The 20164-nt window shown below is 37.1% G+C and overlaps 1 protein-coding gene across 1 annotated transcript; it reads right to left on the bottom strand.

The window, feature by feature from the left end:
* Positions 1–673: 673 nt before the first annotated feature.
* On the bottom strand, positions 674–18455 carry LOC127360314 (collagen alpha-4(VI) chain-like). Its single transcript, XM_051394699.1, has 18 exons — positions 18424–18455; positions 17446–17595; positions 14052–14171; positions 12691–12855; positions 12130–12276; positions 11887–12036; positions 10488–10607; positions 9479–9643; positions 8918–9064; positions 6764–6913; positions 6223–6342; positions 5698–5844; positions 5176–5322; positions 3643–3924; positions 2907–3221; positions 2533–2814; positions 1995–2077; positions 674–1894 (listed from the first exon to the last, which is right to left on the bottom strand). The coding sequence occupies exons 3-18, from the start codon at positions 14056–14058 to the stop codon at positions 1775–1777; spliced, it is 2547 nt and encodes an 848-aa protein (XP_051250659.1). The 5' UTR covers positions 14059–14171; positions 17446–17595; positions 18424–18455; the 3' UTR covers positions 674–1774.
* Between the last annotated feature and the right edge of the window lie 1709 nt (positions 18456–20164).

The following is a 20164-nucleotide window of genomic DNA, read 5'->3' as shown; positions in this document are numbered from 1 at the left end:
GCATGTGAGGGTAAGAGTGCAGGCAGTCTGTAGCTAGTTAAAGAAAAGCAGGAGCTATGTGATTGGCTGAGAGGGGAGAGGCCGGTGATAACGTGACTGATAGAATTATTTCTAGCGTCTTTCCAGCCCTCTGGATTGCTGCCCTTATTACTTAGATCCACGTCACAGCTTCCCATACATGCCTACTGCTGGTCTGGGCCATCAGCCTTTTTTGAGATTAATTTGATTTAAGTAACAATAATCGTAATTTTTTTATATTTTTGGGAGCTTTTATTGCATTTTAGTTGACACAATAATACTAAATTACAGAGGACAGAACAGATACAGGACAGAGGTCAGTGCTTTAGATACAGGGCAGAGGTTATTGCTGTAGATACATTTCAGAGGTCAGTTTAAGTGAAGTCCAATAATTTGACACTACAAGCAATTTCTCTTCACTCTTTTATTTCATGTGCTTTTTCTTTTTTTCTTCTCTGTTTTTGGGCCGTATAAACTTGCACATTGTGCAGCTCTAACTATAAATTACTTTCACATCTTATAACTAGAGGATAAACTATCTGTACAGATACTATACAGTTTCTGAATATTTCAGCTCACATGTTTTGGTCAAAGCATCATAAAAGTCCAACCACTTTAGATGCCTGTGGACACTCACACATAAATAATAATTCAGTTCAATTCAAAAGCGTTTTATTTGAATGGGAAACCGAAGTTTACATTACCAAGGCAAGTGTGAAATAAAAAAGAACAAAAACAAATATATACATACACAGCAGTAATACTAATAATCCTACCATCTACATGACTCAGTGACATTAATATCTGTATTAAAATGAGGAGGAAATACTTCAGTCATGTCATCATCAGACCTGTGGCTACACACCACAAAATCTAAATGTTTGATTTCACATATTAATCATTCCTAATAGGTAGACAAAGTTCTTTTTCTATTAAAAGAAAAATCTGTTTAATATTAATTTGATTTTAAATAACAGATTTGCACTGGATCAAAGCACAAATTGCATTGCAGTTTCTGATAACAGATCCTCCGTAATGTTACACACTGGACCTTTAAGCTAAATTTGCACCAAACAAGCTAAATCAAAACAATTAAGTAAAATTCATACACAACAACCAAAATCTGTAAATACAAAATTAAGCAAAATGTATATAAAAGAAGCAAAAGCCTTAATTGTAAACAAAATCCATAATCACAAAAATAAGTCAAATTCATACAAACAAGCAAAATCCTTAATTGTAAAAATAAACAAAATCCTTAAAGATTAATGTATTTCAGAAGAATCTTTTGTTATATTGGTTAAATTCTCTTTACATCCTGACAGCAGTCAGTAACTCAAATGCTCTGAATAAAGAAAAACAATCTGGTATCTGTGGCTGTTGCAGGCCTGTAATGAGCCCATTGTTTCACTTGGATACTTTCAAAATGTAGCCGTCTATTACTGGTTCTTCTAATGTTACCTACCCGAGCCTTAATCACAGAATGTAAAAATAAAATTCATACAAAATAACCAAAATCATTATTTACAAAAGGACATGAAATTTGGATGAAAGAAGCAAAATCCTCCATTGTAAACAAGCAAATTACAGAATTATTGAAATAATGTTTTTGGTCTTTTCATGCTCAGAGTAGTAAAAATATAAAGTCATACAATAATTTCAGCCAACATGAGGAAAATGTAAAATCCTGGACTTAGCTGATGGTTGTGTGTCAGCTGTGAATCCATGTGGATGTGAGAGGAGCTCCTTGGAGGTCCTACTCTGCTCCCTGAGCACCTTCCTCTTCAGTCGGACCTCCTCCAGCTGCAGGAACACCCAGGTTATAATCATCCAGCTCAATGTTCTCCTGTCTGCCCGGCTTCTGGCCCCTGCTGGCCTGGAGAGACAGGACAGTATGAGTCCTCAGTTCAGTTTAATAAACACAGACTGAGTGCTTCATTTCAGTCAGTCCTCTAAACAACAGACAGTGGCAGTACCTTACAGTAGAAATAGAGGGCGGTGGTCACCACCAGCAGAGTCAGCAGCAGGACGACCACTCTGATCATATGAACTGTTGGATCTGATCAAACACATGGACAGTCATCACATCACAAGGTGTTTTCTCTCAGAATCTGTGAACTACCTGTTATCTGAACACACATCCTGCCTGCAGTGTTGGGGGTGTCGTCCTCCTGCACTTTGGGAGTGGACCATACCTCCCATAGTGAGACATTTGGAGCAACATGGAGCAGACTGTAGACAGACAGACAGACAGACGCCCACTACTCTACACTTCAGGATGTCATTGTCCTGGATAACTTTTGAGTTGAATGGAAACCACTGACGAAGGGAACATTAAAACAACAACATCCTCTATCAGCACCAGTACAGATAAAAAAACAACAGAATCAACCAAAAAAGAACAGTTAAATAATGTACAACACAGAATAAGGGTATTTCCTCCTGTGAAAACCAGACCTAGTAGGTTTTTATGACTGTTATGAAGTTATTATATTTCTAGCTCACAACACTGACCGAAACAAGTGATATTCAGGATGTAGGAAGTGACAGACGATGTTGCACACTCCCTCAGAGCAGATCCAGAATGGACACAGTCAGAACTGATCCACCATGCAGATTTGACTGAGGACTCTTCCTTTGTTACGATTAAAACAGCAGATCCACAGTTCAACTCTCTACACACTACAGATGCTGATGTCAGGTTCCAGTCAGAGCCAATCACTGGTCTCCATTCTCCCTGTTTCACCTCCAGTGTTCCTGCACAGCGACTGTCTCCTCCCACCAACCTGACAGACTCTGAACAGAAACAAGAGAGTCATCAGTAAAAGAATAAAGTGAGTTTCATCAGAACAGAAATGAACCAATCAGAGCTGCAGCTCCTCTTCTACCTGAGCAGGTGAGTCCAACAGCTTTTCCAGGTGAGCAGGTGTTTCTAGCTGAGCCTAAGCTTCTACAGTCCAGGAGAGCAGACTCATTGCCTCCACACTGGAACTCTTTGCTCCACATTGGAGCCTCCACTTCTCCATAGAGCGCCCCCTGGAGGACTGAAGGAGCCCCACAGCCGAGCTCCCTACAGACCACCTCTGCATCCTGCTGGTCAAAGTCATCTTCACACACTGAGGACCACCACTGGTTAGACTGGTTAGACTTCACCTCCAGTCTGCCTGAGCACAGACTAGACCCATTCACCAGCCTTAGAGAGTCTGGAGAGAGAGAATTTAAATCCTGATTCATTTATTTATAATTAATTTGTGACTCTATACTAGGAAAAAGACATCTCATAACAAACAGTTCAGATTCAGAGATTTTTATTGCTAAGTTCACACTAAAAGAATTCGCCGATGCCTTTTCAAAGCCAGAAAAATATCTCTCAGGCTAAATATCTGGCTGTGTCAGAGACAACTTGGGGGGCCACTCCCCACTCCCTATTGTGCTGAACTTGGTGTCAGGTCAGAGCCTAGATGCCAAATATCAACGCTGTAGATTTTCTACAAGGCAAGGTGTTATGATCCACAAAAATGATTTAGATACAAACATATAACATAACTGAGAACATGTGACAGTACATTTATAATAAAAAACTTCAAAGATTACTGTCATAGATAATGTCACTGATGGGCTAACCTGAACAAGTAATCCCCAGGATACACAAAGAAGAATCTGATGATACACACTCCCTCATAGCAGATCCAGACTGGACACAGTCAGAACTCCTCTGCCACACAGATTTGATTGAGGACTCATTTCTGATTTCTGTTGAAACAGCAGAGCCACAGTCCAGCTCTCTGCATGCTACTTCTGCTGACTTCAGGGTCCAGTTAGAGGCATATAATGGTCTCCATTCTCCTCGTTTCATCTCCAGAGTTCCTGCACAGCGACTGGATCCTCCCACCAACCTGAGAGGATCTGAGCAGAAACAAGAGAGTCATCAGTAAAATGAATAGTTGTCAGGTGAGTCCAACAGCTTTTCTAGATGAGCAGGTGTTTCTAGGTAAGCCAGAGCTTTCTCTATACAGGAGACAGTTGCTTTGCACAAAAACATTCCCTAAATGGCGGTGAAATGCACGTATGCATATTTCCCCACAAAAGATGGGATTTGACAATTAGTGTCAAATTATTGGACTTCATCTTAAATATATCATTAGTGTTATTATTATGAGTCATAGAGCCAGTACTGTCCTTTGATCTGCATGTACAGCACTGACCTATGCACTGTATCTACAGCATTGACCTCGATCCTGCATCTGTTCTTTCCTCTGTAACTTAGGTACTATTGTCAAATGGACTCTTCATTCATCTTCATTAACTGAACTGAACTTCATTAGTGTCAAATTATTGGACTTCACTAAAACTGTGAATTAAAGGGTAATATTAATAATATCATTATTGTTACAGTTATATTAATTGATATACATTACAGACCTCGGACCTTTACCTACAGCACTTACTTTATTAACAACAATGTCATTATAATTACTAATATTTTAATAAGAGTACAGACCTCTGCTGTGTATACAGCACTGACCTCTGTCCTGTCTCTGTCCTCTGACTTAGTATAATTGTGAAGTTACTGTTGATGGAATTGATTAAAATGTTATACACATGAGCAATACGGCTTTATGTACAACATTCTCAATGTTGGTTTGCAATCCAATTGAGCATTAAGGACTTATGGCCCCTTTAGTGTATCGGGCAATGCCATTGGGCAAAGTTTGGTAACCAATTACAGACAAAATATAAGCAATACCCAAATACAAACGTATAAGTCTTGTTCAACTTCATCTAAATATGGTATGTACCAATTTTGAAGAAGATTAGATGAAATATGTGTCCAAAGAAGCAAAAAATTAAAATGGCGGGATTGTGTCTCAATAAAATTAACCAAATAATATGTTTGTTTGAGAACTTCTTTCTTTGTGCGTAACAACTTGTAGGCGAGTACCAGAACCGGTAATAGTGTCTGCCTGTTGAGGTTGGCTGCAGAGGCTTCACTAGCATGCATGACTTTAACCTTGTAAGACAAAAATATCAAATAATCCAAAACCTGGCCAGTGTTAAACAGCTTTTAAACCTTGGTATCTTGAAACTGATTCTGATACCAGTAGATTGGTATGGCGCTCACATGTATCAATTAATGATGATGGACACTTTGCCTACCTAAGCTATGAATGCTGTCACAGAGATTGATGAGGAAGTTGTGGATGATTTCCGAGAGATGAGCGAAGTTCATGACAATGTACACATGTATTTCATCAGGATCAGAGGCAATGGCCCTCAGCTCATTCTCATGTGCATTTTGCACACCTGAGAGAAAAATGTTGTGTTAATATTGTGTTCAAAACAAGGAAAGCTTTTTGGCTGGCAAAGTCATAAATTTGTGGTTTCCTGATGCAAGTGAGCTTGAATTGACAGCCAACACTGTTGAACAATTTTGAATCCCATTAACTAGAAATCATATGTACTTGTACATTACTGTTGACTATCTGTTACAGAATGTTCCCCTTGACTTTGTTCCTTCTGAGAAATCATTTGTTTTAGTTCAGTTTACTTTTACTTTTTATATAATTGTCACTTATTAATTTAGTGGTAAAGTATTGTAGTTTGTGTAGGTCATTCTCACTTTACAAACTTTTCTGAGGCTGTACTGCTTTCTCACTATTCAAACTGAAAGTCAATCACCAACAGCGAAGATCTCAATTCCAGCATCCTTCAGGCTCTGTGAGGGAAGGAGTACGTCGTCCTGGGACTCTCCGTCAGTGATCAAAACAACAATTCTTTGGGAGTCTGCTCGCATTCCCATATTGGGGACGAGGTGAAGAGCCATTCCTGTATGACAGAAATAAAGAGGCATTGAAATGGAAAGAGTTAAACACTGGGGGAGTATTTTCTGGTGCCCCTTATTCCAGAAGGAAAACCCCTGACGGGTTGTTGTTCTGAGCCGCATCATTATGATTAATAACATTATTATACTATTAGAATTATTAACAATATGAACAATGTTTTATTCATAATATTGTACCATGACACTATCATGTAACTAGTAATTAGTTACACCAATAGGTATATTACTTTTCTGTTACTCCCCACAGAATTAGTAATTGTGTCTCTCTCTAAGCTCCATTTCAGAGCCAGATCTAACCGCTGCCTCTGGTGCCACAGTCCCTTGTGGTGTGAACCTGGTGTGGACACATGAGGTTAAATCACCTGTCTTGGTGCTTCCTCCTCTGTGATCCAGAGTGTCTATGGCCATTAGAAGGGCTTGTTTGGTGTTGTAGGTGTTCAGGTGCCACTTTATCATTGGGAAGTCACTGTACTGAACCAGACCTGCAGAAAAGACACAGACATGCAGACCCAGCTCTTCTTTTAAAATTAGAATGAAAATAATATATGAATGTGAATGTGAAAATGCAGGATAGTGAGTATTAGTATTAATAGTAGTTGTTGAAGTTAATGGTAGTACAGATTTAAGTATAATGTAAGTAGACTAACTCCTGTACAACATTCAAATACTACTTACAGATTAACACATAATTGAACATGGACAGATACCTTACTTCAAATGAGAAACTCATGCTTTACATTTTGCTGCTTTACTTTTTTACTTTCCTTAAGGTTTTTAAAATAGGACCTGTCCTGAATATTTTTACACTGTGGTGTAACGTTTTGAGATGTTAGTACTAATAATAGTGGTTTAAATATAGTACTTAGAGTGGTAGTAGAATGGTAGTGGTTGTAAAAATATTACCAATCTGGACTCCGTCTGGGCCGATGTTGAAGACTCTGACTATTTCAGCAATAAAGGACAGCATGGTTTGAAAGGCTGTTTGGCTGATGCTTCCGGAGTCATCCACCAACAGCACAATATCAGCCTTGTATGTGGTTTTACAGTAAGCACCTGGAGGAAAACAGAGGATTGTGGGTCCGTGTATGTTTTGGTCATTGGATTTTCCTTTCAGAAACGGGTATTAAAAACAGAAAACGATTTTCGTTTTAAAATACAAAAAATAAAATTTGAATACAAGGTGTTTTTCTTCTTCATGGTCAGAAAGGGATGAGCGAAATTTAAAAAAATATTCGATTTTCATTTTCTATTTCATATAACAAAAAATAAAATCACTAGAAAACAGAAACGGAAAAAAGGCCTGTTGTTTCATATTCTGAGACCGGATGTTGTCATTTACAGGACGGTGCTGTGGAGAAGAAACAGTAGGCTAGTAGACTGCGGTCAATCCAGCCGTGAGTCCGATCCCCATGGTCAAATCCGCCGCACTTAAATTTAGAGTGTACAAGTATTCTCAGCATTATGGTAAATGCGGAGAAACAGCGTATTTACTTCCGGTTTTCAGAATAAAGGTAAACAGTAAGCTATAATTAAAATATGTTACATTTAAGTGTTTCATGCGCCCCTGATGAATAAAAAAAACACTTTATATCAAGTATCTTTACTGCACCAGTGTGGAGAAATGCCAAAATAAAAGTCTCATATTTATGCCTCCAGAGATTGCATATTTGACCATATTTGAGCTACTGTAAAAACATATTGCTCAGTGTCTCCTGGCTACTGATGGTATATTTGACTTTTACACATATGAGACTACAAGTATACTTAATATCAAGCATTTTTACTGTACCAATTTGGAGAAATTGAAGAATAAAAGTCCCATATTTATACTTCCAGATTCCATATTTTCTTATATTTTTGAGCTACTGTAAAAACATATTGCTCAATATTTCCTGGCTATGGGTGAAGCATTTTCATTATACTTCAATAATGCTGCAGTAATCATGACAAAATTTCACACAAATTTTTAATAACATCTTGATAATATAAACACTAAACATAAAATCCTACACAATTCTAATTTGTTTACTTTTCACACAAAATGCAATGCCAGTCCACATTCTTCTTATTTTGCTGCTCTGCTGTGTCCATTTGAAGGTAAAAGGGAAAAATAATTAGTTTTAACTTCAAAACACCATTGTACCTACTGTCTCTTCCTCACATATTATTTTTTATATTATTCAGTGTGACAGCTGTTGCAGGTGGTTCCAAATACAGTTTACATTTTTACAGTAGCTCAAATATAAGAAAATATGGAATCTGGAAGTATAAATATGGGACTTTTATTCTTCAATTTCTCCACATTGGTAGAGTAAAAATGCTTGATATAAAGTATACTTGTAGTCTTAGATGTGCAGAAGTCAAATATATCATCCATAGCCAGGAATTATTGAGCAAAGTGTTTTTACAGTAGCTCAAATATATGAAAATACCACTTGGAGGTACAAATATGGACTTTTATTGTTGAATTTCTCCAAATTGGTACAGTAAAAATGCTTGATATTAAGTATACTTGTAGTCTCATATGTGTAAAAGTCAAATATACCATCAGTAGCCAGGAAACACTGAGCAATATGTTTTTACAGTAGCTCAAATATGGTCAAATATGCAATCTCTGGAGGCATAAATATGAGACTTTTATTTTGGCATTTCTCCACACTGGTGCAGTAAAGATACTTGATATAAAGTGTTTTTTTATCCATCAGGGGCACAACACTTTAATGTAACATATTTTAATTATAGCTTACTGTTCTAAACACCTTTATTTTGAAAACCGGAAGTAAATACGCGGTTTCTCCGCATTTACCATAATGCTGAGAATACTTGTACACTCTAAATTTAAGTGCGGCTGATTTGACCACGGAGATCGGACTCACGGCTGGATTGACCGCAGTCCACTAGTCTACTGTTTCTTCTACACAGCACTGTCCTGTTAATGACAACATCCGGTCTCAGAATATGAAAAAACAGGCCTTTTTTCTGTTTCTGTTTTCTAGTGATTTTAGACTCACGAGAGACTTATGGCCTCCACTCTTATGGCCTGGACTCTTTGCCTACCCAAGTTATAAGCGCCGTCACAGATGCTGATGATCAATTTCTTGGCGATGTTCGAAAGAAGCGAAAAGTCCTTGACTCTGTAAACGTGAAGTTTTTTGGGATTGGAGCCAATGGACCTCAGTTCAGTCATGTTGGCTTCACGCACACCTGAGAGAAAAATGGAGAGTTAATACTGTGCCGAATAAAATGAGACCTAAAACAAAGAAAACTATTTGGTTGGCAAAGTAATAAAACTGTGGTTTCCTAAAGCATAAACTGAACTTTAATTGGCAGACAGTGCTACAATATAATACTTAACATTAGTGTTGAATATCTGCAAAAGAACATCCCATTTTCACCTTGATATTCTTCCTTCTGAGCAGCCAGTGCATTTAGTTCAATTTAGTCCAATATTAAAATCAACTGGCAAAGGCTTGAAACATGCTTGATTTGAATTTCATAGTGTTACTTATTTATTTTGTGGTAAAGTGTTGTACTTAAGAGTATTATTGAGCCCATACATCCTTTACAGTTTTCTGAGGCTGAACTGCTTTCTCACTATTCAAACTGAAAGTCAATCACCAACAGCGAAGATCTCAATTCCAGCATCCTTCAGGCTCTGTGAGGGAAGGAGTACGTCGTCCAGGGAATCTCCGTCAGTGATCAAAACAACAATTCTTTGGGAGTCTGCTCGCATTCCCATATTGGGTGTAAAGATATTATGGAGGACGTAGAGCAGAGCACTTCCTGTATGACAATTTACAAAACAAAACAAAACAATGCATGAATGTTTTATGTTCCGTACCTTTTTAATGACAAAATCTCCAAAATGTGTTATTTGCCAACTTTTCACACACAACTGTAAAGAGGCATCGAAAGGCAAAGAGTTAAACGTTTGGGGAGTTATTTCTGGTGCCCCTTGTTCCAGAAGGAAAACCCCTGACAGGTGGAACACTTTAACAACTACAAGAAGCCTGTGGTCATAAGAACTAAAGGAAGACGACAACTACTACTCTCAAGATGCTTTGCAGTTAGAAACATCCAATCACTGAGCTTCAAATTCTGTGGTGAGCCGCTTGCCTAATTACGATTATTAACATTATTTTATTATTATAATTATTTTCACTATTACTATAACAATATCAACAATCTTTCATTCATAATATTGTACCATGATACTATAATGTTATATCACAATATTGTCTGTAACACTTTTACAATACCATTATTATCAATGCTTTCATAACAATATTATTACCATCTTACTTTTACCGTAACACTGCTATCACTGAACTCAATATTATCAAAACAAACAGTATGAGGCAAAATAAAATAAAAGAATAGAACTTTGTCTGAAGTTTGAATTTTAAAGGAAAATAAATTCTCAAACATATTCCTAAGTAGAGTTTTCCTGAATAATCTGTTGAGTGACTGGACATTCACACTTTCCTCCTGTTTCCCTCCACTGATGGACCCAAATACAGAAAATAAACAGATTTGGCTCCATTTCAGAGCAAGATCCAACCGCAGCCTCTGGTCCCACACTCCCTTGTGGTGTGAACCTGGTGTGCACAACATGATGTTAAATCACCTGTCTTGGTGTTTCCTCCTTGCTGTTGCAGATTTTCTATGGCCTTCAGCAGGGCTTGTTTGTTGTGGTGGGTGTTCAGGTGCCACTCTGTCTTTGGGACGTCACTGTACTGAACCAGACCTGCAGAACAAAATATATTGAACCAGCCCTTCTTTTAAAATGATAATCGTGATAATCAAGGACGAAATTTTGATTTCAAAGGTGGGGGGGACACAAGCATTTTTAATAAAACTCTAACTCTTTCATTTCACTGTGTTTTCTAGTAGTTCTTCTAGTTTTCTATTGCTACTTTTAAGTTTACTGTTCCCTTTTTTGGTTTGACTGGTTGTAAAGCATGTAGCAAAACATTATCACCCAATTTTATGTTTCACCTTGTTGGTCAACATCACACACATACACACACACATGCACATGGACACCGATTCAAACGTTACTGTAAATGAAATGAAATGAAACCTCTGATATTACAATCCCTCTAGCTGACGTGACCCAAGCAGATCAAACGCCCAATTTACAGTGGCAGATTAATAAGGACTCCTGGGCAACTAGCAGACCGGTGTGCAAGCAAGATGGAGTGACAGCGGGGACGGCCAATCACACAAGGAACGGCAGAGCCAATCGAGTGGCCGTTTTCCGCTTGGTCCTAGTGCTTGACGAGTTTCTGTTGACTATAGCGTAACATTGGTTTTGGACGGTACAAACTGTAGGGGACCGAAACGGCCTTTTGAAAAAGTGCAGGGGACATGTCTCCTGTGCCCCCCCCAAATTACATCTGTGATGATAATAACTATGATAATATTGCATATTTTTTAAACAATTAAAAATTAACAAGTGATGTGATTCAAAGAAATGTAGAAAAAAAATGCAGTAAGTGATGTGCACATGTTTTTCATGTGTATTTCCTTGTGTACATTTTCTATGTCATAATCAAATGAAAAACATATCTCAAAAGTAAAATTCATTTCATTAAACTCCATCAACTGGGAGGTCAAATGTCCCTGAGTGAGTGGATCTCAGACTCCTTGTAGCAGAGGAAGCAGATTGTCAGAGTTAACAAGATCTCAAAGTATACTGATAGTACTAGTTACACAAGTAGGGACAATAGTAGCACTCGCAGTTACTTTATGTGGCTGCAGTAGAATCTATAATGTGGCAAAAAGGATAGTGTTAGTATTAACAGTAGTAGTTGTAGTTAGTACCTTCAAATGAGAAACTTATCATACTTTATATTTTGATGCTTATCTTTACTTAAGTTTGGTTAAAATTGTGGGTACAGGACCTGTATCTGCATGTTTTTCTACATTGCAATGAAAATATTAGAGATGTGAGTACTAATAATAGTGGTTTGAATATAGTACTTAGAGTGGTAGTAGAATGGTAGTGGTTGTAAAAATATTACCAATCTGGACTCCGTCTGGGCCGATGTTGAAGACTCTGACTATTGCAGCAATAAAGGACAGCATGGTTTGAAAGTCTGTTTGGCTGATGCTTCCGGAGTCATCCACCAACAGCACAATATCAGCCTTGTATGTGGTTTTACAGTAAGCACCTGGAGGAAAACAGAGGATTGTGGGATACAGTATGCCACAGACTCATGAGAGACTTATGGCCTCCACTCTTATGGCCTGGACTCTTTGCCTACCCAAGTTATAAGCGCCGTCACAGATGCTGATGATCAGTTTCTTGGCGATGTTCGAAAGAAGCGAAAAGTCCTTGACTCTGTACACGTGAAGTTTTTTGGGATTGGAGCCAATGGACCTCAGTTCAGTCATGTTGCCTTCACGCACACCTGAGAGAAAAATGGAAAGTTAATACTGTGCCGAATAAAATGAGACCTAAAACAAAGAAAACTATTTGGTTGGCAAAGTAATAAAACTGTGGTTTCCTAAAGCATAAACTGAACTTTAATTGGCAGACAGTGCTACAATATAATACTTAACATTAGTGTTGAATATCTGCAAAAGAACATCCCATTTTCACCTTGATATTCTTCCTTCTGAGCAGCCAGTGCATTTAGTTCAATTTAGTCCAATATTAAAATCAACTGGCAAAGGCTTGAAACATGCTTGATTTGAATTTCATAGTGTTACTTATTTATTTTGTGGTAAAGTGTTGTACTTAAGAGTATTTCTGAGCCCATACATCCTTTACAGTTTTCTGAGGCTGTACTGCTTTCTCACTATTCAAACTGAAAGTCAATCACCAACAGCGAAGATCTCAATTCCAGCATCCTTCAGGCTCTGTGAGGGAAGGAGTACGTCGTCCAGGGAATCTCCGTCAGTGATCAAAACAACAATTCTTTGGGAGTCTGCTCGCATTCCCATATTGGGTGTAAAGATATTATGGAGGACGTAGAGCAGAGCACTTCCTGTATGACAATTTACAAAACAAAACAAAACAATGCATGAATGTTTTATGTTCCGTACCTTTTTAATGACAAAATCTCCAAAATGTGTTATTTGCCAACTTTTCACACACAACTGTAAAGAGGCATCGAAAGGCAAAGAGTTAAACGTTTGGGGAGTTATTTCTGGTGCCCCTTGTTCCAGAAGGAAAACCCCTGACAGGTGGAACACTTTAACAACTACAAGAAGCCTGCGGTCATAAGAACTAAAGGAAGACGACAACTACTACTCCCAAGATGCTTTGCAGTTAGAAACATCCAATCACTGAGCTTCAAATTCTGTGGTGAGCCGCTTGCCTAATTACGATTATTAACATTATTTTATTATTATAATTATTTTCACTATTACTATAACAATATCAACAATCTTTCATTCATAATATTGTACCATGATACTATAATGTAACTCGTAGCTAGTACTAGTACACTAAGTATATTACTTTTCTGCTACTCCCCACAAATTGGTAATTGTGTCCCATCTCTCCATATGTCAGACTTATGACAATTAAAACCCAGTTTTGTTTGTTAAAAGCAAAGTAATGGAGTATCTCCAGCATGTCCTGAATGTTAGCCTTTCATCTTCAAAAATACTTTCCTTCACGATTACCAAAATTAATCCAAAGATGTGATTGGATTGTTGGATTTCAGATCAATAGGAGGAGACAACAAAAGTAATAGTAGTAGTAGTTACTAATTATTTTTATTCGGGGTGACTGTACTATTAATATTGATATGTATTAGTAATTTGTTACATTACTAGTTACTGGGGAGAGTAATATTATCACTAGTAATATCATACTGTGAAACACTGATCATAACACTATAATGACAATAATATTATCAGTCCTATTTGTACTATCACTGCACTAAGTATCTTTATAATAACAAACAGCATAAAACATTGTTATTAAACTTCATCTCAAGTCTCTTTTCTGAACATACTTTGTCTTCAAACTTCCTCATTGTATACAGTATAGACCATAGTATACATACTGAATACTTAACCTTAACGTTCTTATAAAATACTGATCACTAACAGCTTCACTTCCCTCCACTGATGGACCCTAATACAGAAAATAAAGAGATTTGGCTCCCTTTCAGAGCCAGTTCCAACCGCAGCCACTGGTCCCACCTAGTTTGACAACATGATGTTAAATCACCTGTCATGGTGTCTCCTCCTTGCCGTTGCAGATTTTCTATGGCCTTCAGCAAGGCCTGTTTGTTGTGGTGGGTGTTCAGGTGCCACTCTGTCTTTGGGACGTGACTGTACTGAACCAGACCTGCAGAACAAAATATATTGAACCAGCCCTTCTTTTAAAATGATAATATTGAGTTTATTTAATTATTTATTACAAAGGGATGTGAATTAAAGGTCTGGTGTGTAACATTTAGGATCTATTGTCAGAAATGTAATATAATATTCATAGGTATGTTTTCATCAGTGTATAATCGCCTGAATAGAATTGTTCTGTTTTGATTACCTTAGAATGAGACGCTTTTATTTACTTCTATAGCACATCTGCCATGTTTCTACAGTAGCCAAGAGTGGACAAACCAAACACTGGCTCTAGGGCCTTTTTTACGTTTTTTGTGAGATTAACGGCTAGATGTCACTAAATCCTACACACTGGTCCTTTAAACAAATTAAATTTGAATACATTTTATTTGTGTAACACCAAATTATTAATTATTACAGTTTTAAAATAGAGAATATAAGACTCCTTATAAAATAGTATTTACAGAGACAAAGAAAGGAATAGAGTAATTCAGTGTAGATGCGCACTGCAGCATCTGTAGCCGGGCTGTATGATGAACTCCTGCAACTGGAGGCCAAACATCCCTGAGTCAGTGGATTTTGGACTTCTGGCAGCAGGCGAAACAGATTATCAGGGTTAAGAAATTCTCAAAGTTGAGGTGAGTCTGGGTAAGCACCACTAAACATCCACGTAAGGAGCTGATCACACAACGAAGCATGGCTACAGGTGTAGCTCCTTCAAAAACACCTTGTCAAAGACAGGTATCAGGCAGCATGTACAAATGGGATTTGCAGAAAAATGTATTGAAGCTGACGTTCAAAGAGGAGGATACCTGAGGTTAGCTGGGTTTACACCTGACTACAACCCTAGCCAGCTACAGCTAGCTAACAACATCAAACAGGAAGTGGTGAGAGTAAAAGTAGTACTTGGACTAAATATTTTCACATTGTGATAATTACTGTGTACAGATAAAAAAATATAAGGCCTTATATAAGTGCATTACACTTCATGCCAAATTGACACACGTTGATCGCAGAAGCTTCCATGTGAGGTGGAAACTGCTTATCAGAAAGGGAAACACATTCATTTACACACATTCATACACTAATGCACAGCATCAGGAACAATTTGGTGTTCAGTATTCGGCTCAAGCGCACTTTGACATGCAGCGAGAGGAGCCGGGGATCGAAAGGTCAACCTTCTGATGGTCGACAAGCTCTATAATAGTACTGATAACAATACACAGATAGCAGTGGTAGTGTTAATAGGAGTGGTCAGAGTTGGGTGGAAGTCAGAATTATTTTCTAGCCGATACGATAACGATGAGTTGTATTAGTTACTGAAGATAATCAAACTTTCTGCCCTTTACTGTGTATCGCCTCGTAAAGCACTGTTGTAACAGCATTCCTTAATGACATCTCACCTTGATGCAGATAGTTACTATGGTAACTACTCAAATACCGACACACACATAATAACAGATGGTGAATTAACAGTGTTAATTTAAGTTCACTTATTTTAGTGATAAATAATAATTGGTCTTCTCCCACACACAGCGGAGGTTGTAGAGAGATAAGGAGACAAAATGTCTTTGTTTATAGATGATATTGATCAGAATACACTGTATCTTTACGGATGATATTGATCAGTATACACTGTATCTTTATAGATGATATTGATCAGAATAAACTGTATCTTTATGGATGATATTGATCAGAATAAACTGTATCTTTATGGATGATATTGATCAGAATAAACTATATCTTTATGGATGATATTGATCAGAATAAACTGTATCTTTATGGATGATATTGATCAGTATACACTGTATCTTTACAGATGATATTGATCAGACGGCCTTTAGCTCGTGTTTCTGGAGTTACGTGTTGTTACGGACACGTTAGGAATTGTTAAAATGGGATATTTCTTAAAGCGAGTTTGGTGTCATATATTCTAAATCCTCTGTGTAAGTCTCCTGTGTCTCTCTCCTCGCCTCCCCTGCTCACATCTCTGGTGGGAGGGACTAAAAGGTGTGGAGAGGAGGTACAAACTGGGAAATTAGAAAGGCCTTATAGTTACTTCTACTATAAACAAACACAAACAGATATATGTCAAACCCACAGAAACGCCACTCATACGCAAAAAAGTGGATTACAACAACAACTTGGAAAACTTTATTGACCACTCCTACCTAACGTTACAGTGCAACACGCTATTTACCTCTTCCACAGCCACCAGCCACCCACTCAGACCACAAACAACAAATAAATAAATACACTCTATAAACGTAAACGGAACTAGCTGGTCATACACAAACTGTTACCTAATTGTAAACTAATACAACAGTGACCACGATGCGTTCTAAGATATCGTTGGGTTTAGTTTTTACACAGCTGTAACAACACTGGCAGCAAACAGCGGACACACAATTTACATTAATGCTGAATTAAAGATTGTTTGTTTGTTTGTTTCATTTATTGTCCACAATGTGGAAATTTGTCTTTGGTCTCATAAAAACAACAAGCAGGACGGCAACAACAACAACACTTACACTCAAACATCTTCAGGGCAAAAAGCAGGACAGCAATGGCAGTTACATTAAAAACGCATCAACGGGACATGGTGTTCAGTTCTTGGCACTCGGGATGAAGGAAAGGAAGATACACTTCAAACAGCAGAGAAAGAGGTTCAACGGCATGTTACACCTGTAACATGCACACAATTATATGACCCTGAATCAGTTCCCTACTGTCCTATATATGAACAATGTGGTCTCTCAATAAAATTATTATCAATTAAAATCCAAGTCTAACATTGCTTACACTTATCGTTCTAACATTTGAGCGGCCAGTAAGTTAGATAATGAGACACATTCATGTACCTTCCTTTGTAGGTTTTGTAGTGACAGATAAAGATTAAGTTGGATGTTGCGGTGGTGGCGACAGCAGTTCTCTTCTTACTAATGTTATCAATGACATAATCCTTCACCCCAAACTTGGACTATTGCTCTCCATGTTATCTGTGTTGTGTGCTTCTGCTGTGTCCTAGTAGGTTGTCATGTTTGCGCACATTGCTCTAGAAATCACTCAATCATGTTTCACTTAGTTAAATATAGTAACATATTAAGTACTTTCAAGTCTTCTATCTCAAGTCTAAGGCATGTCTCAACTCATGAATACCAAATCAAAGTCAAACTGAGTCATTTGTTCGTTAAGCAAGTCTCAAGTCCTCAAATATGCGATTTACAAGTCATGTACCTTAAATCCCCCATGTCTGGTAGTGGTAGTAAATATATTACCAATCTGGACTCCGTATGGGCGGATGTTGAAGTTTTTGACTATTGTAGAAACAAAGGATCGGATGCTTTGAAAGTCTCGACGGGAGATGCTTGAGGAGCCATCCACTAACAGCACGATGTCAACCTTGTTGGTAGTTTCACACTGAGCCGCTGGAGGAAAACAGAGGATGGTGGGATCCAAAGGACTGAACATATAAGTCAGACTAACAACAATGCTAGCACCCTGGGAGGCTTATTAAGACTCAGAACAGAACACTAACTTTACGCACTAAACACAAAGTCAGCTAATGTCATTAGTTTTGCAGATATTTTGTCATAAACTAAAGTTTTGTACAAATAATAATAATAATAATAATAATAATAATAATAATAATATTTATTTCTTGTGATGTGCCCCAAGGTTCAATCCTGGGCCTCCTTCCTATCTATCTATAATAGACTTTAATATGATGACTCACAGCTCTATATCTCTGCTTCACTGGATGATCTAAGCCCTGTCGGCTGTCTTGTAAAATACATTTCTGCATTTACATATCTAATCTATTTTTAATACATGAAATATTTAAATATCTCATCATTGGGGAACAGGCAAAACGAGACCATATATTCACTAAACGTCTTTTTTTTCTTTCTTTGCCAAGGTGTCAAAACTCTGAGTCATTAGTTAATGTGCAATAAGTCAATTAAGTGCAATTCCCAGGTCAAGCAATACCTTTTACATTTACTTTGTATATAGGCTCTTATTATTTTATTATATCTCTTAGGCTCTTTTAAAGTTCTGTTTTGTCTTGTTATGTAAAATAATAATAATAATTCCCCTCAAATGCATCAAAACTAAAGTATCAAGCTTGTTTTGAAAATGTAAGTAAGTACAGATATTTATATTTAAATATAGGGGTTAAATGTAAAAAGTAATCAGAAAAATGATTACGGTTGATCCATCCATCCACCTCATTTATCTTTATGTTCTCTGTTTACCTGTTGAGACGTGTTGTCCTTCAGCCCAGAGTCCTGAGGAGAAAATCAGAAAGAGAAAAATATGAAGCTGTTTTCTGATTGGAGCTGAGCTGTAAAATGTCAGCAGGGAGACCCCCCCTGGGGTTATTAAAGTGATTCTGATTCTGATCATATGACCACATGACAGATGGGTAATGTGATCAAACCTTTACAAAAAGCAACAGATTTGTTGAAGTTAAAATCTGACTTTTACAAATGTACAAAAATGTTATATATATAACGTAAAATGGTTGATGAGTTATTAGTAACAATGTAAAATGCTATTGAAGTACTTATTGAAGATTTTCTCATTTTTTAAAGAAGGCAACAAAGCACACACAAGGTACATGTATGGACAGAAAAATAAAATAAATAAAAATACACATTGGCCTGTTTGTAGAGGGTCCGTGTATGTTTTGGTCATTGGATTTTCCTTTCAGAAACAGGGATTAAAAACAGAAAACGAGTGGTTATTTGATTTTCGTTTTAAAATACGAAAATTAAAATTGAAATACAAGGCGTTTTTCTTTTTCATGGTCAGAAAGGGATGAGCGAAATTTAAAAAATTATTCGATTTTCTTTTTCTATTTCATATAACAAAAAATAAAATCACTAGAAAACAGAAACGGAAAAAAGGCCTGTTGTTTCATATTCTGAGACCGGATGTTGTCATTTACAGGACGGTGCTGTGGAGAAGAAACAGTAGACTAGTAGACTGCGGTCAATCCAGCCGTGAGTCCGATCTCCGTGGTCAAATCAGCCGCACTTAAATTTCGAGTGTACAAGTATTCTCAGCATTATGGTAAATGCTAAAATATAAGAAAATATGGAATCTGGAAGTATAAATATGGGACTTTTATTCTTCAATTTCTCCAAATTGGTACAGTAAAAATGCTTGATATAAAGTATACTTGTAGTCTTAGATGTGTAGAAGTCAAATATACCATCCATAGCCAGGAATTATTGAGCAATATGTTTTTACAGTAGCTCAAATATATGAAAATACCACTTGGAGGTACAAATATGGACTTTTATTGTTGAATTTCTCCAAATTTGTACAGTAAAAATGCTTGATATTAAGTATACTTGTAGTCTCATATGTGTAAAAGTCAAATATACCATCAGTAGCCAGGAAACACTGAGCAATATGTTTTTACAGTACCTCAAATATGGTCAAATATGCAATCTCTGGAGGCATAAATATGAGACTTTTATTTTGGCATTTCTCCACACTGGTGCAGTAAAGATACTTGATATAAAGTGTTTTTTTATTCATCAGGGGCACAACACTTTAATGTAACATATTTTAATTATAGCTTACGGCTCTAAATACCTTTATTTTGAAAACCGGAAGTAAATACGCTGTTTCTCCGCATTTACCATAATGCTGAGAATACTTGTACACTCTGAAATTTAAGTGCGGCTGATTTGACCACGGAGATCGGACTCACGGCTGGATTGACCGCAGTCTACTAGTCTACTGTTTCTTCTCCACAGCACCGTCCTGTAAATGACAACATCCGGTCTCAGAATATGAAACAACAGGTCTTTTTTCTGTTTCTGTTTTCTAGTGATTTTATTTTTTGTTATATGAAATAGAAAATGAAAATCGAATATTTTTTAAATTTCGCTCATCCCTTTCTGACCATGAAAAAGAAAAACGCCTTGTATTTCAATTTTCATTTTTGTATTTTAAAAGGAAAATCAAATAACCACTCGTTTT

The sequence above is a fragment of the Dicentrarchus labrax genome, unplaced genomic scaffold (genome assembly GCF_905237075.1).
Source record: "Dicentrarchus labrax unplaced genomic scaffold, dlabrax2021, whole genome shotgun sequence".
NCBI classification, from domain to species: domain Eukaryota; kingdom Metazoa; phylum Chordata; class Actinopteri; family Moronidae; genus Dicentrarchus; species Dicentrarchus labrax.
The sequence above is the reverse complement of the archived record's forward strand: the minus strand, read 5'-3'. Positions and strand labels throughout refer to the sequence as shown.